Genomic DNA, 22,778 nt, shown 5'->3' on the forward strand with positions numbered 1-22,778 from the left:
ACAACTAACATTAAAGGCAAAATTCAATGAAGCTGGCCCAGGAGCTGTAAGTTGCACCTTGATGGCACAGAGTGACTCTTTGTGCTGCAGCGAGGGTGACATTCATCCCAAAGGAGGCCAGCAACAGATGTTACCACCAGTGCCCTCCCTTGTTGGCTGCGCCATCTGTAGTTTCTGCTGGGTACTCCTCAAATGCTATGGGGATTCACACAATCATTCAAACCTCCAACATGCCTCCCTCCTGGTGCTGCAAGTCTAGAGCAAGGTATTGTGTCCTGCCACAACTGCACGCGGATCCCAGTAAGGGAACAGCAGAGGGCACTGTGAGCCTGGAGTGCTGGACATGAGCACAGCAGTGTGTGGCTGCTAGTTTGGGTTCAGCAGCAGGGTTGTTAGAGTAGCATGCCCAAACACTATCTGCCCTAAGCCAATGCTTTTGAGAGCCCGGTTTTCACAGGTAACCCTTTTTAAACATAAAGGGAAAGGAAGATCTTCAGCAGGATCAATTTGAGAATCTTATATGGCCCCCATTACCAGGCTTTACAGAACAGGCGGCTCTGTCATTCCTGTTGATCAAACCCACAATGATGTTGCCCAATCCGTGGAAACCAAGATATCGGCTTGTACTTACTGAGAACTTCTCGTACAGCTGATATGTGAGCAGGGGGTTGGGAAGCTCGCGGAAGTAGAGCTTACAGAGGGAGCCCACACAGTGGATATCTTGAATGTAAACATCTTTAGTCAAGTCGGGGATCTGCTCTGAGTCAAACTCGTGGCTAGAGATGAGAAAGACAGACAGGGGGGAGGGGTGGCAGTGGAGAAAAACCAAAAACAAATCAGAGTCGAAGGAACACAAGAGCATGCTTCACAGAAGAAATAAATGACTTAGAGCCAAAGCCACAAGAATCACGCTTGTGCTGTTGCAAACTCACGTTTTTCCAAAATGGGATGGTTTCTTACGAGGCATCATCGGTTGCGTTTACATCTGACTGGCTAGCCCAGAAATCAGATTTCCCGTAACAAGGCAGATGCCCTTGTATTTTAAAGTGTCTATTCTCAACACTGTTGCAGGCAATTTACATCTCTAACCCCAGTGATTGTGACTGAGAGCTGCCTAGGTAAAACTCGCCGTGGGCCAAAATGAAAACTTTACCCCCTTTAAATTTCAAAGGCCTGGAAACTGAAATTATAAGCAACATTGAACATCAGGGCCTATCAACAGCTGCTGTACATCAAAACTACTGTGTGCAGAAATTCCTTGGAGGCAAGCTAGAGAGCCCAGCAAGAATGAACAGAGCCAGGAACCACATGAAGAAAACCCGTGTGCATTCCCTTGGTTTTCACAGAGAGAGGAAAAGAGAGAGAGAAACCCAAAGCACAAATGTTTATGAAATAAAAGCTGCACTTAGAGGGCCAGGGCTGGCAAGCCTTGCTTCCCACTAGAATATGTGCATGGAAATTCCTGTTTCCAATTAGCCAGGGACTAGCCGTAGTGAATCAGGCCACTGGGAGGGGTGAGTGGAGGATTGCTGTTGCTGAAGCTCACTTCTCCATGAGATGTAAATCAAACTGCTGATCCCCTACGCAGAACAAGACACTCCGAACACGGAGGTATTCAGGAATAGTTATTTCAGAATAGCTGTTGCTGAATAACTCCAGGTTTAGATAAGCTCTTTGGGGAAGGAGCAGGGAGAATTTTAAGAGATTATTTAAAAATGAAGTGGGATGGAGTGAGGTGAAGGCAAAGGAGAATGAGTTCCTCCAGCTAGCAACCTCCACTGCAAGGGTGCGGGGTTCCTTGCCCATCTGAGATGTGCTGATGATATTCTACAAAGACAGGCAATGCCTAAGCATTGCCAGCCCTTGTCTATTGGGAAACCTGCCCTGGTATAAACTAAGGTGGGAGTTTAAACTGATATAGTTACAATTAATGCAAACCCATGAGGACCCACTTATTTCAGACTAAGAGTGGCCTTTTTTTAAAGTTTAATTTAAGTCAACTGGAAACAGGTTTAAGCCAAATCAAAATATTCTGCCCTTAAACCGAAGTAAGGACCTACACACAGGGTGTTTGCACCAGTTTAATAAACTGGTTTAAAAAGGTGATTTAAGTTAAACCAGTCACACTTTGTCACGTAGACAAAGTTTGTCATTTCACTTCAGAACCTCTGTGAAAAAGAGAGAGGTGGGATTTTAAATGTTCCAGAGCTTCAGCATGCTGTTCATGAAGCAGGCGCGAGCACTGGGGAGCTGCTGTGATGGTACCTCCCCATCTGTTCTCCAAGACACCCACCGGCCTGTCATCACTGAACTCTAGGATTCTGAAACCAGAGCATTTAAATGAGCATGTGCTGGGATTCATCGAATACAATGCAATCATACCGTAGCTTCTGGATATTTGACGCAATTCCTGACAGGCGGTATATTCCATCCACAATGCCGTGTTTCTCAATGAATTCGGTGCAGCTCTTGAGGACCTGGGGGACTAAAAAGAAAAAAGGGCTAGTGTTTAGTTGACCATGTTACTGAGGGCCTGTGATCATGTCAGATCTCATAAGCTAAGCACAGATGGGCTGCTTCCCTAGTTGCTACTTGGATGGGAAACCAAGGAGGTGTAGGAAATAAGTGCTGGTAACTAGTAGCAGGCATGCTTTCCTTTAAGTGAGTATTGAAGCATGGTGTTAGGGGGAACTGTGTTGCAGGAGATGCCATTTCTCAGCTGAGATACAAAACAGGTTCTCACCAACTGTGGTTATGGAAGATCTACACTTACAAACAAGCCGTGGTGTTAACGCCACTATCCTGGCCAATCTGAAATTGAGCAATTTCATTCTGTCCAGCCAAAATTCTTTCTGCAGCTTCAATTCAGCATGAAATTCTCCTCACCTACGTGGTTTAAACTGTTATGCTGTTAAAGAAATTAAAGAAATACCATGTTCTACCCCAGGGTTACCTGCATTTTTATGATTAATAATTTGATCTCTGTATGTGCAGGGCACTGATGCATTTGAGCATCCCAGGATTTAGAAAGCTACATGACACAATGAACCCACTGAAACCGCAGTGCAAAACTGGGTACAAAGGAAGACCCAGATAAGGCTGGACTGAAAGTAAGACCCAATGGATGTAATCAGGTTTACAGTAACATTCAGGCCACTTCACCAACCAGTTCTCCCCAGATGGCTTCCCAATACAACTGAACTTCCACCGTGTGATCTAGCTATCCATCCCGCTGGATTTAAGGGAGGAGCAAAGCTGATCCCCTTTAACAGGGAACTGAGACTTGATATGATCCCAGATAGGAAATTAAGATCAGACCCATCTAAGCATCATCAAGTCCTCATGGAAAAACTCAGATTTTTGTGGATTCCTCAGCAGGAGACTTTCTTGCCACAGCTCCTACAATGATCTAGATTTATTCTTACACAAGATGCCAACTCTTATCAATTTGCCATGTGACACAGATTGTGAATAGATCATGTGGCAAATTCCCTTATATTAAGTAATATATACCAACTGCCAGGAACACTTGAACTTAGATGCCCAGTCCTCCTCCCCACCCCCCAACCACTCTACTGCTGTTCTGCTTCACATCAGGCACAGAAGCAGATGAACAACCTGGGCAAGGAAAGGAGCAGACATTTTCGGTGGCTCCCTAGAAATAAACAGATGCATCTCAGACTAATGTACCATGAAACATAGGACAGTCTGCAATTTGGTGTTTTACCTTCTATATTCACAGTATCTCAAGCTGCTTTCCAGAGACTGTTGGGCAAATGGAGCCCCTTCTACCCCATAGAGCCTTGGAAATAAAATCCTTCTTTACAGAGCAAGGCATTGACCAGAACTGGTTACCTCCTGCTCAAACCTGTAAGTGCCTTGGGATCTTCACCTTCCGCTGAAGGGCAACCTAGAGGAGTGGTTCTCAACCTTTCCAGTCTCCCTTTCAGGAAGCTCATTTGTCTTGTGTACCCTCAAGTTTCACCTCATTTAAAAACTATTTGCTTACAAAATCAGACAAAAATACTAAAGAGTCCCAGCTCGCTGTTACTGAACAATTGCTTCCTTTCTCATTTTTACCATATAACTATAAAATAAATCAATTGGAATATAAATATTGTTCTTACATATCAGTATATAGAGCAGTATAAACAAGTCATGGTCTGTATGAAATTTTAGTTTGTGCTGACTTTGCTAGTGCTTTTCGTGTAGCCTGTTGTAAAGCTAGGCAAATCTCTAGATGAGTTGATATAACCCCTGGAAGATCTCCATGTACCCCTAGGGATACACGTACCCCTGGCTGAGAACCCTGACCTAGAATACCGGCCCGAGCTGCCTAACCAAAATCCGGTGTCACAGAGAACAAACTTGGCATGCTTCCATGGCTTTGCGCTCCTGGGGTTCCTCTAGCTGTATAAACAGACAGCATGGGGAGTACTGTATGTAAGTCATAATTAGACTGCAGGAGCAGCCTGTTCTGACACTTTGGGTTGTTGTTTTTTTCCCTTCCTTGACTTGATGCAAAGAGTGGGATATAGTCCTAGCAATACATTTACTGCACTGGCTTATTCACCATACCAAGAGATTAGATAGTGCTGTTAGAGTCAGCATGGGGCAAAAACACAAAATCAAAGTACCATGGGCCCAGCCACACCAGAAATTCCACCGGATCAGGCTATGTGTTCGTCTCCTGACCTGGCTACCACATTGATCCATCCTGTAGCAGAGATGGGACACTGAACATCTACTGAACTGTGCTAAAGCTCTGGATGCAGCATGGCTTGGAGATGTGGCTAAAAACACGTGGTTAATTAGGTCCCCTGACATAACTGTAGTTAAAAAGGGTCTTTTGCTGGCAGGATGACCTTAGTTTGCTATTAAAAAAAAAAAGGGGGGGCCCACAGGAAGATTACATGAGCGTTTTTAATTTTTCCCCTCCAACCCCCATCTTTCCTCAGTCCCTGGTAGCTGCATGTTTCTGGTACCAACAAGAAATATGAAATTGCAGTAAAAACAGCCAAAGTTAATACTAAAGCTGCCTACCAAAAATCTGACAATAGAGAGGCAGTTGGTGTCCTGAGACTACTCCCTATCACGATGACTAGTACTGTCTCATTGAGTGCTTGGGCTCCTGTTGTCTGCATCTGTCTCTTGCCTTATACTTCTTGTGAGCACTTTGGGGCAGGGACCATCTGTTTGTACAGCACCTAGTACACCATGAGGCCCTGATCCATGACAGGAGCTCCCAGGCGTCACCATAATTCAAATAAATAATAACAAAAGCTTAACAACGTGCACTGTTTTTATTCCCTTTCTGGGCAATATCATGTCCAACCTCCGGACACCAGATAATTCCCCTTCAGGGAAACAACTCAAAGAAACAACCACCTCACCTGCACTTCAGGGTGCTAGGGTTAATTGATAAGTGCTGCATTTAAACATCCACATCCTGTGAGGCCCTGAGCAACTTGTGGATCGCCTGCTCCCGGATCAGGCATCCCATTCCCACCTCTCCCTCCCTTTGCCGGCCCCAAGTGACTGACATTCCAGGCACTGTACCGGAGAAGCCTGGGAATGTGGAAGCATTACCAAAGGAGACCCCAGCATGTTTTATCACTGGGGTGACTCAAGGAATTTTTCAGCTCATTCTTCAGCATCTCCCAGTGGGTTTGAGAGTTTTACAGCATCTCTCCTCGGGCTTTTATTTTCTTTACTCATGGACTAAAAGGGTTAATTCTTCCCCTCAGGATGAAGTGAAAGTTTTATAGCTCTCATTTTCAAGGGTGTTTTAATTCATCTTGAAATCAGACCCTTTACAGTGCTCTAATCTCGCTTTGTTTTCCCCTTTTAATCTTTCATAACCTTAGCCGCTGTCTTTTTGGTTGTTGTTGGATGTTGTTTTTTGTGTGCGTTACTGGAATCTGAATTATTTGTTCAACCTGGGGAATGAGACCTCCCACCGAGTTCCCCTGCAGCAATGTCATTTTTACAGTATTTCAGCAATCAGGTCAACTACTGCACAAGCCAGGGCCTTTTGGCTGGTTAACGGACCATGTCGCCTAGAACTGCAGCTGCTCAGCTGAATTCCCCTAGAGCGAATGACTGTAAAAAGTTAAATGATCATTCGAACAGGAACAATGAATATAAATTGAACTGTTGTACATACTGTAGCTAACCTTCTAAACAAACGCTGTCAAACTATGGCTGTCATTAAGTTCCAATATTGTCTAAGAAGCTTAGCAAAAAGCAATTAAATGAAGGAGCAAGACGGTAAGGCAGTGAGATGGGAAGATAACAACTAATAATTGTTCTCCGTTAGGAACCCACATACCATTGGTAGACACATCCCCAACAGCTGATGAAATACTACAGCTATTTTTACTCCCACTTCCCTCTCCATCTTATTTTGGATGTCATAGGTAAGTCTACACTGCAATTAAGACATCCAAAGGTAGCTCATGCCAGCTGACTCACCTTTAACTACAGCTTACTGAAGGTACTTTGTGTGCTTTTCATTGAAGCTGGCTGAAATTTTTGGAAGATACAGAATTTTTAAAAATCGTCAAAAAACACAAACTCACTCTCACAAAATTGTTACCATTTTGCAACCAGCTCTGCTTTTCAGCTGTTAAGCCATTTTAGTTTCAGCAGCCTATTTTTCCTTCTTTAAACCTGCCTTCCCAGCTGCCCTGCCCACGTTAAGGCACAATTGCATGGGGATGCACTTCTATATCAAGGTGAGATTTGAAAGTGTGAATTACTCCCTTTTTATTACCCCATCCATGCCAAGCCAGAAAGTGGCCTGCAGGTGACGTTGTATAAGCATGCAGTCCCATTCCACCCTCTACTCTTACATACTCAGATAACTTTACTCATCTCCTCCCGCAGTTCACTCCTAAATCCTGAGCCTAACATCCTCTCTTGAGCTACCAAACTTTAAAAATAAAAGATCAATCCACAAACATGGACTTCCTTCAAGATGCTGTAGGGTTTGCAAGAAATGACCCACGTTAAAAATACACATATTACTAAAGAACGAAGATAAAGTCTAAGTCAACTAGACTACTTCCTGGCAATATATCTCTCTTATCTGACAGAGTGACTTTTGTACTGTAGGTCTTAAGGTAATGGCAAAGAGGGTTATAAAATAGAAATGAGACAGCTACAAGAGCAGAGAGAGACCTTGTGGTGCCTAGGAATGGAATCCGCTTTCTACAATGAAATCTGCTTAAGGCTGGATGGTCTTGTTGCTCCACTAAGGAAAGCACTTAACCACACATGCTTAAGCCCCACTGACATTTATGGGACTTAAGCATGTGCTGTATGTGCTTACCTGAAGCCTCAGGCTCTGTCTACACTAGACAGTCGTACCACTAACTGTACAGTAATCAGTGCACCCTTCCCCAGCCTTGAGTACGGATGCCGTTATAAAGTCGTTTTGTAGAGGAAGGGGAATAACTGTACTAGTATAAGGCACCTTTATACTGGTGTAAATGTGTCCACACTAGGGCTTTTATCGGTACAACTATTTTGATTTTAAAAAAACACCCCTTTAACAGCAATAGTTATACCAGTAAAACTTTCAAGTGCAGACCAGGTCTTAGTGTTCCATGGACAGGTCCCTAAAACTTACTGCACGAAAAAAAATTAATTAAAGAGAACTAAAATACCATTCTTGACATCTAAACAGAGGAGAAGACATACAAGCTGTTGCTGTACAGCATGAAATATTTCTTCCCATGTTTTATTCTCCTCATGGCACTGGTATTTCAAAATGCAAATTAATTACCAAGCCCCTTGTGTCCTCTGCGTAGGTGAGGCATAAGGAATTTCTCTTATCAAGGTTGTTACTTTCAGCCGCTCCAAAGGAGGCAGGCTGGAAAGGAGTGGAGGGAGTTTTCCTTTTAGTAATTTTAATAGCTTATGTGTCCTTCTCAATTCCCTCTTCATACAGCTCAGAAGATCCCCTCTCAAAGAGCAGTAAAGCCACAGCGGGGCCTCGTCACAATGCTAAGCTGAGCCAAAAGGAGCGTGGGATTCATTGGTTTGAAAGAGGGCAAGGACACAAGTGCCCATCGACTATGGAAACTGGACCGAAATAACTCAAAACCGTTGACCTTCAAAGATACCAACGCTCACCTTTTTAGTGGTGCCCTTGGAGAGATGAGTGCGCCTGTGCAAGGTGGGGTCCCCACCAATCTTCTACTGTATGGGTTAGCTGGTTATTGCTATCATAGGGTGGAGTTTGCTGCTGGATTCAGCTTCTAGGTTATGATTTCTGTGTCAAGGGCACATAGGGACAGATTTCCAAAGTGATACAGGTGCCCAGAGATGCAGCTAGGCACCTAGTGGGATTTACAAAGGTGCTTAAGTGAATCAGGTGCCTAACTCACATTGACTTTCCATGGGAGTTAGGCTCCTAACTTGCTTAAATGCACTTTCACAGTCCTATCAATCTAAGGAAGCAAATATATATATAAATACATACAAATAGGCCACACAAAATATGTATTATTATTCCCTTTTTGAAGATTGGGAAAGTGAAGCAGAGATGTTAAGTAACCTGCCCAAAGGTCACAGAGGAAGTATAAGAGATGGGATTAGAGCTCAGGTGTGCATTGTTCCCAGTCCTTTGTTCAGATCACAAGATCACACCTATGTTTCACTAAACTCTGTCTCTCTCTCTGATCTCCCTTTATAATATCATTACAGATCATCCCCAAATGACTGCAAGCTGCAACAAATGTGATTTTAGATTTGCATATATCTGATGTCAACCAGCAGGTTCCAGGATATAAAATACCAGGCCACACATTGAAATCAGCAGTAAAATCTAGCCAAACAGAACAGCAATATAAACAAAGGGGCTAGAAGGCATTAGAACCCACAAGAGAAAAAAGCTGAAGTGGGCTGTAAAACTATTCCAAACAGCCTCACCAAATGACTGCCCCATAATGCACCTTTACAAGTCACTTCCTCCAGTTTACAAAGTGTATGTGGAATTGTGATAAATACCATTTCAAACAGATTTACACAAAACTGTATAAGAAGACAACATTTCTGTAGTGTGCCAGATAATACTGACAGGAAATGAGTATTAAGGGTCATAAGAGACAGATGGAATAAGTCTGGTCTGATAAATGCATGGTGCAAGTCACAGAGAATAAATGTGTCAGTCGCCTTGTGTCCTGGTTAATGACTTCTCAGTCTCAGAAAAGCCACTTGAAAGCATCCAGGGAAAAACTTTTCTTTGTGTTAAAAAAAAAAAAAAATTGCTGCTTAAACAAATCTATTGATGTTGGTTGCTAAGATTCAAACCTGAAGTGTTTTGGAACTAAACTCCAAGATTTTTACACTTTCACATGATTAGTGTTATTTACTATTTGTATTACAGTGGCACCCAATGTGCTGGATGCTCTGCAAGCATAACAAAGACAGTTTCTGTAGCGAAGACCTTGCAATCTAAATGCATTCATCTTTAAAATGGCAGTTTCATAGAAAAATCTCTAGACTGAAAACAATTAGCCATAAAGGTCAGTTTGTGAGTAAAGATTACACTTGGGCCTCTGTAACATTTCAAAGATACACTGGGCAAGTGAATTTCACAGACTGTTCACATTTTTAACATATTTATGCAATTTTTAAAAAGAGAAAGAAAACAGAAGCAAGACACATTTGTGGTTTTACATAGCTTTCTATTTTTTTAATTGATTTTTGACTTATTGCTTATTTGCAGTTTTCCGCATTGTTTTCTTATTCTCCAATAAAAGCAAGAAGAGGCAGCGTAAACAGGGCCAATGCAGGTCGTAAGTGTTAGGACCTCAAGAAAGGACTAAACCAGACTTAAAGTAGGATTAGATTATTCTAACCCCTAAAAGCAAGGCCCCGAATTGTGGTTATCCTCAAGTTGGCCAAGATTCAAGGGCAGCCAGCCAGACATCTATTGTAATTAAAAATTAACAACAAAATCAAGGGACTAATGAAATGAACGTGAAGAACCGAAGAGATGACATATAGGTTGCAAGGTCTGAGCTAAAGGAAAAATGGGAATGGAGCTGGTTTTACTCTGCCCACACAGAGCATCCCAGCTGAAATGTTGCCTCAGATGATCCTTTCTTGTTCTAACCTGTTTTAAAATAATTATAATAATTAATGGAGCTGTCCTATCTCCTAGAACTGGAAGGAACCTTGAAAGGTCATAGAGTCCAGCCCCCTGCCTTCACCTGCAGGACCAAGTACTGATTTTGCCCTAGATCCCTAAGTGGCCCTATCAAGGATTGAACTCTCAACCCTGGGTTTAGCAGGCCAATGCTCAAACCACTGAGCTATCCCTCCCCTTTTACTAACCATATTCTTCCCGTTTGGAAGTCTGCAACAATTTATCACTGAAAATATTACATAAACAATGGGGATCTGGCGAATCATAAGGAAGCTGGGATCCCTGGTGATGATAAACCACCAACGGCACTAGAACAGGCAGTGATGTCATCAGAAACTCCAAGGAGGCAGGAGTGTCTTGGTTTAAAAGCCTTCCCTTGGAAATGAGTGGAGTTGAGAAGGCTTAGAACATGGCAGGCTAAGGACCCTGTCTCCTACAGAGGTTCAGGCTGAGACTTTCAAGACCATATAGGGGATTTGGATATCCAGTTCCTGCTAAAATTAAATCCCCTACGTGATTTTGAAAACTGCAGTCTCAATTTTTAAACCCTATACATTTCCCTCTCAAAAACGGTTTCAAATAGAAGGAAGACAATAAATAAATAAATAAATTAAATAAAATCAACTGCATCAATATATATTGTCCCTGTTTCAGGGATGGTACATTTTGCAGCAGTAAGGTCGAGGAGAGGTTACTCACCTTGTGCAGTGACTGGAGTTCTTTGATGTGTGTGCTCCACTTCAGGTGCGCATGCACCTTACACCATTGATTGCAGATTTTTGGTAGCTGCGTCCGTTCAGCCCATGCCCTACTCATCCTCCTGCCCCGCACTGAAGCTATATAGGGCTGTGTGAGCAAACCATCCTCAGTTCCTTCTCTGCCGCAAAGTTCCACAGAGAAACTCTGAAGCAGCGGGGAAGGAAGGTGGGTAGTGCGACACCATCTTGAAGAACTCCAGTTACTGCACAAGGTGAGAAACCGCTCCGCCTTCTTCTTCGAGTCGTGTCCCTGTTGGTGCTCCACTTCCAGTGACTCCCTAGCAGTATCCCCTTAACAAGGTGGGCGGTTCAGAACAGAGTCCAGCAGTGAAGAGAGGGCTGTGTTGCCTATTGCAGCATCTGATTTAGCAGCGTGAACCAAAGTGTAATGGCTAGAAAACGTATGTACCATGTACCAAGGTTCATGTTGCAGCTCTGCAGATTTCTGCAACTGGAATGTCCTTGAGTGGGTTACAGACGTAGACTGTGATCTAGTAAAACGTGCAGCCACTCGTAGGGGAGGTTAAGAACTTACCTGGCAGGTAAGAACCCAAAATGATTATCTGGTTGGATATGCACCAATTCCAAAGCTTTATTCTTGCAATGCAGTGCAAGGGGGAACACACTCCTCCCTGATGACTGATATAATACGTACAAGCTATGTTGTCCCTCATGAACTTGATTTACTTGTTTTTGATTAGGGGAAGAAAGTGGAGGCCAGCATTTATGACTGCCCTCAGTTCTAGCAGATTGATGTGCAAGCGTTGTTCTTGTTGTGACCACTTGCCTTGGGCTGCGTGAGGGCCCAAATGTGCTCTCCATCCCAAGAGAGAAGTGTCCACTGTTATCATGACTTATAGGGGTATTCTGGATGAACAGGATTCCTGCACAAACCCAGGAAGTCCTTTCACTAAATGAGTGACTGACAGTAGGACCCAGCTGAGTACAGAAACCTGTTTGTTGGGCACATAAACTATCCTTGGCCATACCTGGAGACATCGATAACCTGACCTTCTGTGTTACAAAAATGCAAGTTGTCATCTTTGGTGCAGACATGGCCTTTCTGGGACTTGAGGACTGAGCAGCATTCTTTGGGAAATGTTCTTTAGAGCGAGAATCCCGGCAGAAGGGAGATAAGCCTTGACCGTCATCGAATTCAGAAACTCACCCTGACTACTGGGTGGCTGAGACTCTTGACCATACCATCAAAACTGGTGTTTGGAAGATACTGGCGGCTGGGATAAAGCAGTCAAGGTAGTCGTCTTCTTTTTCTAAAAATCCCAACCACTTAGCTGGCAGTTCAGATGGTCTACAGCAGGTAGAAAATTGAGTAGGACGGAATCTTTGTGAAGATGGAGAACTGCTGAATTTCCTTTTATTTGCAGGCATTTATATATCCCGAAGGATCTAAGTGTAGCCCAAAAGTCCTTTAAGGCATGAAGTGAGTCGCCTGCACAGAGCTTGTGGCCATTAAATGGTAAGGCCTCAATGGTTGATTGAACCTCCTGGGGGAAACTAGACAGCTGAAGCCAGAAAGCTCATCTCATTGCCATTGTGGCAGAAACAGACCTGGCTGCAGTGTCAGCCACATCAAGTGAAGCCTGCAAAGATGCCTTCGTCAAGAGCTGACCTCTTGTATTATGACACTAAACTGATCTTGATGTTCCTGTGGTAAATGGCCAATAAAAGCATTATTAAACTTCTCATAATTCAGGTAGTCACATTTTGACATCAGTGCCCGATGATTCGTAATCCTGAACTGTAACTGTTGCTGAAGAGTAACCAAAAAGGTCCAGTTACTTCTGGTCCTTGTTATATGAGGTAGCTTTACGAATATGCCATCTCCCCCTTTTATTAACTGCATCCACAACCAGAGAATTTGGTGCCAGGTGTGAAAACAAAAACTCAATCTCTGTCTGGTATATAGTATTTTTTTTATTGGAACACTGGCATGTAGGGGGTCCCGCTGCTGGAGTTTGCCACATGGTCTTGGCTGGCTCAACAAGAGCATCATTAATTGGCAGTGCCAACTGTGCTGAAGCAGAAGCATGCAATATGTCCACGATGGGAAGCCCGGACTTCCTTCAGAGGAATCTGAAGCATGTCCACGACCTACTTCTCCAGAGTCTGGAACTGCCAAAGGTCATCACCTAATGATGGCAATACTGCCTTATCAGGCTATGAAGAAGCAATATTTGTAAGGGGAGGGGCGGGGGTTTGACCTTCTTGTTGGCCCTCACCTCTTGCTCCTCAAAGGTCTCCTCTACTGATTCGGCAGGGGAGAGATCCAAGGTACCGAAGAAGAGGTCTTCTAAGTTCCTTATGAAACTGAATCGGGGCCCTCAAAATTGCTGGCAGTACATTGCCCATGGGGCTACTGAAGACCAATGAGGAAGACTCTAAGGCATTGGGGGGGGGGGGTGAGAGAGATGGGGAGACATTGTTGGTTCTCCCAGGTATTAACAAGACGGGGTCTTGTATCCTGCCTTCCTTGCATCTGCAAAGGGGAATAACGTCTCCTCAAGTAAACTGGAGAGCCTTGAACTGACAGTTCTGAGTCTCAGTCCGAATGCTCCTTCACATATTGTACAGGAGGTGACCATCCTTCTTCCCTGAAGAGGCTCTTGAAGTAGTGAATCTCACTACAATACGTGCATTCAGTAACCCTGCAGATCTCGGTTCCGAGAGGTGTCTGGAGGTTGCAAAGGGGGGAGACTCAGGCTCATTCGGGACCATGAGGTCTTTAGGGTACCAGGAATACAACAGACCTTGGTACAGGCAATGTGGTTGTTCCCGATGATGCTGTCCGGGGTGCTGATGACGGTATCAAGGGTACCACAGATTCCAGTGAGGCTGCTCTCTTGCTAAGGTGTGTGCTGATGGTAGTCATAATAGTAGTCTTCAGTACTGTGCCCTTTACTGCTGAGGCATGGGACTTAGGTGAAGTCTTAGGGTGCTTCACAGTACCTGAAGCACTTGAAGCCTCAATAACACCCTTCTTGGGCTTGAGGTCTCCAGTGACTGAATCTTCTTTGAGGAGGAACTCTCTATTCTGATCCCCTCCTTGGTCTTTGAGTGGGAAGCCCTTGGTACCAAAGGCGTGGTTATAGGTACCTCATTCATGGAGAGTGTCAGAGACCAGGGTCTCGACACTGCCTTCATCTGAAGCTCTCCGTGACCATGATCTTGATGCAGACAGGGAACTAACAAAAGTAGTGTGTCCTTGTTCGAGGGGGTTCTCTGCATCTGGATCCAAAGTCAGTTTTAAGGCTTGCTCCTTCATTAATAATCTATATTTAATTTCCCTCTTTTTCAGGATCTTCTCTTAAAAGAAGTGCAAATCTTGCACTTGGTTGGCATATGCAAGTCTCCCAAGCAATGAACACACTGAGAATTCCTATTCTTGTTGCTCAACAGGAGAAGCACCTGCTAAACCCGGGGAGCTCAGCATCCCAGAGACAAGAAAAAAATGGTTTTGACCCCCACGATAGAAGGAAAAACAATATTTATTTTTTAAGAAATAAGAAAACAGGATCAACAGTTCCAACAACTATAAAGTAATAGGAATCTTATAAACTAACCAAAGAACTAACTCTATATACTATATTCTAACTCTAAAGAGAAAAACTGGCATACACTAAACTCCGTCTCTGGCTGAAGGCAGTTGAGAAGGAACTATCTAGCCTCAGTCTGGGACACGAGAATGTGTAGGGTGCCTGCATGGACTGAATGGGCACGGCTACCAAAAATCTCTGATCAAAGGTGCAGGGGCATGCGCCCCTGAAATGGAGCACCCACAGGGACACTGCTCCAAGAAGAATATTTATTATTGTTAATAACACATCACTGCCGCATTCCAAAAGTGTTCTGCCCATTTAGACACACACAACCTGTTCATAACAACCTTGCATCCATATTTAATAATAAAATAAACAAAAATATCTAGCTCTTCTAGAGCACTTTTCATCTTGAGTGTTCAAAGCCCTTTATGAATGAGGTCAGGATCATTATCTCCATTCTACAGATGGGAAAACTGTGGCACAGTGTGCACTCTCCACATTTACAATTAATTTTAGGATTCACACAGGAAGTTTCATTTCTAAGGCCCTGTCTACACTGCCACTTACAGCGCTGAAACTTTCTTCCCTCAGGGATGTGAAAAAAACACCCCCCCTTGAGCGATGCAAGTTTCAGAGCTGTAAAGTGGCAGTGTAGACAGTGCTGTAAAGTGGCATGGCTCCCAGCGCTGGTAGCTATTCCCCTCGCAGAGGTGGTTTTATTACAGCACTTTAATGTCAGCTGTGTAGACAGACCCTAATTCTCCTTAAGAGCAAATAAGTATGCTGCATAGGCACTGCAATGCACGGCATACCCAACTCCCTCCTGAACACATGTATCCCTTGTAAATAGGATTTTTCACATTTGGAGAGGAGCTTGGTGGATGTGCTTTCGGAAAGACACACTTCGCTTCCATCCCTATCTGTGCCATAATGGGAAGAACAAAGATGCTTCCCTTATCAGGGACTATACTATGCTGTGGGTTGCCACTCCATAAAATTCTGCAGCATGGCAGATGTCAGCAGAGCAGAACAAATTGGGTCTCTCTCCTGGCTGATGAAGAAAGAACTACTCCCTAACAAGCTTGGGCTGCTTCCAAATGACTTCATTGGTGGGGAAAGGTATTTAAAAGCTAAAGTAGTCGCACACTAGAATTAAATGGAGGCACACATCCCATTAGCATGGAAGTGACCATAATTGAATTGATCCGCACAATAAAAACCAATATACCTCAACACATTCATTATTTGTAGAGATAAACCTGAAACAGAAACCTTGAACTCAACAGCCCCCAAATCAATAAAGTTGACAGCTGAAATTAAAGACAGAGAGAAAGGACAGAGGGAGGAGACAGCCTTTGTATCTGTATGAAACGTGTGTATCGTCATAATCTAGTATCACAAGTGGAAACCACTAACAGATATTAGCTGCAGTTGTTTCACTGAGACATACTCAAGTCTGTACCCACAAAGCAACAGCATGGGCTAGAGTTTAGAGCACAGCAATGGGAGTTGGAAGGCCTGGATTCTTGACTCTTCCACTTGCTTACTCTATAGCATGGGACAAGTTACTTAATCTCCCTGACTCAGTTTCCGCATTGGTAAATGGGAGTAATGCTACCTGGGACGTTGTGAGGACTTATTAGTTAATGTTTGTAACGCACGTTTAGCATATGAAGTGCTCAATAAATGGTACACATTACATCACCACCACCACCCAAATAAGACCTTGCTCTGCATTTTAAAGGGTAAAAAACCTTTATTTAGAAAATGTTTGTCCTGGATTCTTAGCAGTGATGGGAAGGATGACCTTAGGGCTAAAACACTGGATTTAGGAGATGTGGGTTCAATTCCAGAATCTGCCCAGACTTCCTGTGTCACCTCGGGCAGATCATTTAGGAGCCTAAGTCCCACTGACTTTCAAAGAGATTTCCTTGGGCTCCCAAGTGTGTCTTTTGAAAATGGGATTTAGGTGTTTTTGAAAATGTTACCCTTAATCCCTCCATGCCTCAGCTCCACATCCGCAAAATGGGTATAATGATACCTTCTGTCTCCCATAAGAACGGCCATACTGTGACCCCCTCAAAGAATAGTTGTAGATTGGTGAGGTATGATTTCCCTTTACAAAAACGTGTTGATTCTTCCCCAACAAATTATGTTAATTTCCCACCTTTTGTCTCTCTTGCCTATTTAGTTAGACAAGCACTTTGGGGCAGGGGCTGTCTCTCGCTAAGTGTATATACAGCACCTACCATAAAGGAGTCCTAATACTCGTTGACCCGTCTAGTGCTAACAAAAAACAGATAAACAAACAGGACCCTGTCTCCCATACAATTACTAGCACTCATTTGTCATTCACGGGGGACAGATTATTTCAATATTAAAATATTCCTCTGTTGCCTCTATTACAAACATTATATTGTTATTTCTCTCCCTCCCCACTGCAATTTGCCCAAATAGTGTGCAATGTAACCTGCTGGCCCAAACCCAATTATACAAGAACAACAAATTGCAGCCATATACCAAACGGATAAAGTCAACAACAACCAGCTACTGACCCCACCCAACTGCAACAGACGCTCACTACACAGACACCTCCCTTAAAAAGAAGTCAGAGTAAATAGATGGAGTATGCCCTGAAGGGTGACAGACACAGGTTCTGTCATGCCAACAAAAAAAACTGGCAGACTCAAGAGCTCTCTTTTGAGAACTCTGTGCCCTAAATCTAGGGATATCTGCTAAAGCATCGTTGCTGGTCTCAAATGTAGAGATGGTGGACAGACAGGTATTCTTCCAGTGTACATGGAAGTGTACATTCTTCCAGTGCACATGGGACCACAAGTTTGTGAGTAGATAACTCTGGTCATTCCACAGCTGGTCTGTTGTCCTACGACTCATCTAATAATAAGATGCTTAACTCTTCTTACACGGCACTTCTTCGTTCTAGATCTCAAACCAATTTACTAAAGAAGGTAAATATAATTGGAGATAGAGGAAACTGAGGCAGAGAAATGAAAAGACTTGCCAAAGGTTATAGCAGACCTGGGAACAGAACCCAGGTCTTCTGACCCCCAGTCCAGTCCAGTGCCTTATCCACTGAACCACACTTCCACCCTTTTCTTTTCCTCATTTAGATTGTAAACTCTTTGTGGCAGGTAATGTGTTTCACCTGTTTGCAAACTCCTTTATAAACTGATGCTGCTATATAAATGCTTTATACCACCACTACCCTATACCAGTTGTATTCTAGACTTTCATTAATAAAAACACAGCCATCTGCACTGGCTATGGTCAATATATACCAAGGTTTACCGTTTAATATTAAAGCTTATTAAAGCTTAAAACACTAAGTACACACACCATCAAGATGTGACCTTCCCTAAACCAAGTAATCTATTGCAACCTTCATCTTCCTTACCCTTTGCTCCTCTTTGTCTGTTACTCTCACTCATCATCCCATGTCAAAAAACGAAGGCCCAGTAGTGCAAATACTTACACTTAATCATGTAAGCAGTCTCACTGGATTCAAAGGAACTACTTACATGAGGAAAGTAACTCAAGTGTTTGCAGGATCGGGACAGCAGATTGCCAATTTAACTTTTCCTTGTACTACAAAGCATTTAGCACATTTCGGGGTGTTGTAAAGAAAATAGGACCCACCTATACAAAGGGCAGCCCGCAGCATCTCAGAGGCATGGGATTGGAACTGCTCAGATTGCCCCAAGATAAATTCTTGAAAGGCAAGGCCTCGTCAGCTGAGCAGCAGGGACTCTACAATTCTCAACATGCAGAGCACAACAGCAGCTCAGTTCTGCACTCCTGGAGAGCATGTGAATGTGCTGTAGCCTGTTTTGAAGTTATTTTGTCCCAAAACTTTTTGCTTAAGCCATGCAGACACTTTTGGGTAACGAAAATGATATTTTTGTGTGTGTGAATTGAGACATTATCAAATGCTTTCTGGGTGTAAACAAGTCCCTTGCCATCTCATCAGCTAAAACCCACACACTTATGAAGTACTGCAGGGTAGCAGCTACTTTGAAAACATTTTTGAGCTATTGTCTGATCTCACAGATGAAAGGATATTACTGTGTCCACGCTCTTACCCATCTAGGTTCTCATCTCAATTCCCCTTTAAGCAGCTCAACCAGTTCTGCTTAGCAATTTGCTCTGAGACCGAGCTATCTAGCGCTTCAGAACGAGGGGTACTTAAAATGCTGTCTGTGCGTATGCATAGTTTGATTCACCAGAACACAAAAATGTCTCTGCAAAACTAATCCCTAGAATTACCTCATTTGGAATACGGGTCAGGGAGCTGAATCACACAGAAAAAAAAACCCAACCCTGCTGTGAGAAATGGAGATGTGCCCCTGTTAGCAACATCCCGATTGGATCTGCTTTGCTCCAGGGAGTTGTGAAAGAGTTATTAAGTCCAGGCTGAAAAGAACTGGAAACTGCATAGATGAAGAGACCTCCCGAACGCAGCACAGCCATAATCATGGAGGAGTGTGCCGTGGGTTTTTTTTTTTCCCCAAAAACCTGGGGGCAGGTCTTGAGATGGTGTCAATTCTCACAGATGAACCATCACTGGAACTCTTTCAATTTACTCCAGCTGAGGATCTGCCCCTTGTCTCTTATGAAACTTAATAAATCGTCTTCAGTCTTGCCCAACTCAAGTGAGCAAGAGGGGACTTTGGGGATTAAACAGAATTCCTGCTTTGCCCAGTCGCGACTCACGCTCTCTGCATGCCTTTTGATCGCCTTGATTTCTCCCACTTGTAGATAAAATAAAGTATTCTACAGCAACAAGGTGGCGTAAACTAGCCATCCTGGATCCACTTCTTAAATGGGACATTAGTACAGTTTCTGCTTCCAAACCATCCAGTTTCTGGCTCTCTCAGACTTTTCCAGACCCAGTTATAACGACCTTCACTGGCTCCAATTAACAAACCAATGAGCTTTGGCACAGTCCTGATTTCACAAGTACAATTTGATGCTGTCCACCAAAACTGGCAATAAAAACGGACAGAGACAAGATTAAACTCTGCTGTTCCCCAAATGGAATCATTTAAGGCAACACATAGCTTGCCCACCACCAGCCTCTACTCTTCAAGCCATCTGTACGAGCAAAGAGTCTAAAGTACAACTGGAGTAAACTCAGCAGAGAAACCCCCCTTCACTGCCCCCTTGTCCTTCAGCCTCAAGGCAAAAGCCGTAAGACATGGCAGTATGGACTTTGACATACGAGGTCAACCACTTGCCCAGATTCACAATCTATTTGGTTAGGCAAGAGGAAAAATATGAAGGAAACAAAAACAGAGAGCTGGAAATGATGCTGTATCCCTTGCTACCTTCCTGATGCCCTCAACTGCTTTGGGTACTCTGGCTGCTCCGCTACATACTGGTCTGCTGCTTTCCTAAACAGCCATCACCAGAAGGGACTGTGTATGTGAACGACTTCTGACTAGTGCTGAACTGTGAAAGAATCCGTTTGAGTAGCTCCCCCTCTCTGGCTTGGTCATCAGCAGTTCTGGTGCCTCCCTGATTCACCAGCCTCTGATCACACCAGTCACTGTGAGATGAGAGAGCAGATCATATCAAACAAACCTATCCTAAGAAGAGAAATAGTAGGTGAGGCTTTTTCCTGGACTGGACACCCCTTCCCTGACACTTTGATTTAGGAGCTGTTGGGGAGACCAGGGAAGGGGAGGAGCAATGGGCTTGTCATGGACTTGAGAGAAGCAAAATTCTAAAGTCAAAAGTAAAATCCAACTAGATCCTGTACACTGTGTATTTTATGGGACTGGGGGAAAGGCAGATGGAAAGACCCCAGTTTGCAGACTGAGCTGGAATCATGTAAAGATAATGGATAGAGATACTGATAGGAAATTAGAACACCACAGGCATTAGAAATCAGATACACTGTAATGCCACTTATTCTTTCCAAGTCTATTTCCTAATCCTCTCTACCATTTGCCTACAGGGATTCTGACTTGTATAAAAAACAAACAATCTGTTTGTGGTTACCCTTCCCCATCCTCTGTTTACTTGTCTGTCTCTCCGTAGGCTGCGAGCTTCTTGTGGCAAGGACTGTCCTTGCTGGAAAGTGTCTAGCACATCAGGGACATTGCCATGAACAAATACATTGCAATAACTGGGAGCCTAGTTTTAGCTTGTTCATAACAATGTAACTCCACTGACTCCAGGTTCACCTCATGTTCACAGGCATGAAAAGAGAATCAGGTCCCATGGATTCAGAGGCTGTAAGGTCAGAACCGATTGTTACATCATCAAGTCTGACCTCCTGTAACACAGGCCCTGGATCTTCATCCCCCTACTCCTGTGTTGAGCCCAATACTTTACGTTCAACTAAAGTGTATTTTCCATAAAGGCTTAATGTGAAGACTTCAAGAGTAGAAGAATCTATCGCTCCCCTTGCCAGTGTGTCCCAATGGCTATTTATCCTCAGTTAAGAAAGGGCACCTTATTTCTAATTTGATTTTGTCAGACTTCAACTTCCAGCCATTGGTTCTTGTTCTGCCATTAGCTGCTATATTTAATAGTCCTTGGGAACTGAACAGGTATTTTCTCCCCGTGAAGATACTAAACCACCATGACAAAAATCACCCTTTAAACAAGCCCCAAGCATCAGTATGAATGAGGAACTCAGGAATTTCTCTCTTACCATCATGGCCGGAGTTGAGGAGATGCTCTCCCAGGTCGCAGCCGAACACCCTCTCTTTCAGGATCCCGCGTTGCTTCAGTTTCTGTTTCGTTGGGCGCGACTTCATGAATGTTCGTAGGAAAGTGATGAGCTTGCCGTGTTTTTTTGACACTGCACAATAAAACAAACCAATCCCCTCGTTTAGGTTCGGGTAACCAGGCAAGACAACACATAATACATGACGCTCAGAGTAACATCAATACAGATTATTCACACAAGCATATGCACTCAATTCCAAAGTTAAAAAAAAGGGCTCTGATTTTATTTTTGGCCAGTACAGGAATAAAAGGCGGACTTTGAGCACTCCAGTTACAGTTGAAGATTGGACCCTAAGTATTATCTGTAAACTAAATTTCTTCCAGCTCCTTGGGAGGTAGGTGAATTTCATGGAAAAGAAAACTGAAGAACCAGAGTTCAAGCAATTTGCCCCCCAAGGCCACAAAGTTGAGTCTGTGGCAGAGACAAGAACAGAACCCAAGAGTGCTGACTCTCAACCTCCTGCTCAATTCCTCTAAATTATGCTGCTTCTCTTGAGCTCTGTATCAAGTTGGGAAAATAAGTCAGTTTATTAAGACCCTCCAATTCCACTAAGAAGTGAAATCTGCAATCAGTCCCATGGAGATTTATATGGGTTACTGCCTTTCTAAGGGTGGACACAAAATAGCCTGCATGTCAATGGGAAGGCAGATCTGGCATACATTTGAGTCAGGAAGCAAGACAATGCTCTGCAATGACAGCCTCCCTTCCCGCGGCTCCCTCCGAAAGCAATGAGGTAGCACAAAAGAGCCCTCCTGGCTTTCCTGACAAAAGTACCTTTATAGACATGATTTAAAAGCAATTTAGCTTGAACAGAGGAGTTCCATTAAAAAAAACCAAAAGGCATAAAAGGACTTGCTTTGTCATTGAGCTTTTACAGCTTCAGGAAGTTGTAAAGGTCCCTACAGCACTGCGCTGCAATGTTAGCAATTAGCCTCCTAGCGTTCCTGTGACTCAATGAGGCAGCCAAACCTATATTTTATTGGCATTAAAACAGTTACTACAGCCATGAAAATTCATCAGAGTAACGTCATCTTGAACAAAGCGAGGCAAAACGAGCCACGGTTTCTGCTTGCTCAGAATGACAAAGGTACATTTCTTCGCAGTGCCATTACTGCTGGGTGATATCGCACTCAAGCTTGAAATTTCTTGCACCGCTTTGGACTCAGGACTTCCCAGAACGGCAGGATGTGCTTCACCTGGGCAGGTGGGGTCTTTTACAGTCACTTCCAACTAGCTGCCTTGAAAAAATTCTCCTCCCAGAACAAAAGAACCCCTGGCACAGGACATTACATTTTAACCCCTTTAAATAGCTGCATATTTTCCCTTTATTTCACTGAATTCTGAAGTATTCCCTCTACTTTTCAATGCAAATCTTTATTTTTAAGGGTTGGGCTTAGGGCTTTGCATCAGGCCTCTTCCTCTAAGCTAGACTCATTCAATGGCAAAATTCAGCCTTTTTATTATCAAGCATCAACTTAAAAAAAAATCACATTTCTGTCTGAAATTCTTTTCAGCCTTGTGCTGGTTAAAATTACACCCATGAT

The 22,778-nt window shown here is 43.5% G+C and overlaps 1 protein-coding gene and 1 long non-coding RNA gene across 3 annotated transcripts in view; one reads left to right on the top strand and one right to left on the bottom strand.

The window, feature by feature from the left end:
• LOC135976094 (uncharacterized) overlaps positions 1 to 9,273 on the top strand; it is an 84,441-nt gene extending 75,168 nt beyond the window's left edge. The window contains exons 3-4 of one of the 2 annotated variants that reach the window (XR_010593328.1): positions 7,955 to 8,182; positions 8,713 to 9,273. This is a non-coding gene — a long non-coding RNA (uncharacterized LOC135976094). Of the gene's footprint in view, positions 1 to 7,954 lie in introns of both variants that reach the window. The other variant, XR_010593327.1, reaches the window with a different exon arrangement.
• ARHGAP32 (Rho GTPase activating protein 32) overlaps positions 1 to 22,778 on the bottom strand; it is a 410,242-nt gene that overhangs the window by 25,302 nt on the left and 362,162 nt on the right. The window contains 3 exon segments of the mRNA XM_042851949.2: positions 632 to 776; positions 2,383 to 2,485; positions 21,157 to 21,306. Of these exon segments, the coding sequence (XP_042707883.2) occupies positions 632 to 776; positions 2,383 to 2,485; positions 21,157 to 21,306 (398 nt within the window).

This window comes from Chrysemys picta, chromosome 16, assembly GCF_011386835.1.
Source record: "Chrysemys picta bellii isolate R12L10 chromosome 16, ASM1138683v2, whole genome shotgun sequence".
NCBI lineage: Eukaryota > Metazoa > Chordata > Testudines > Emydidae > Chrysemys > Chrysemys picta.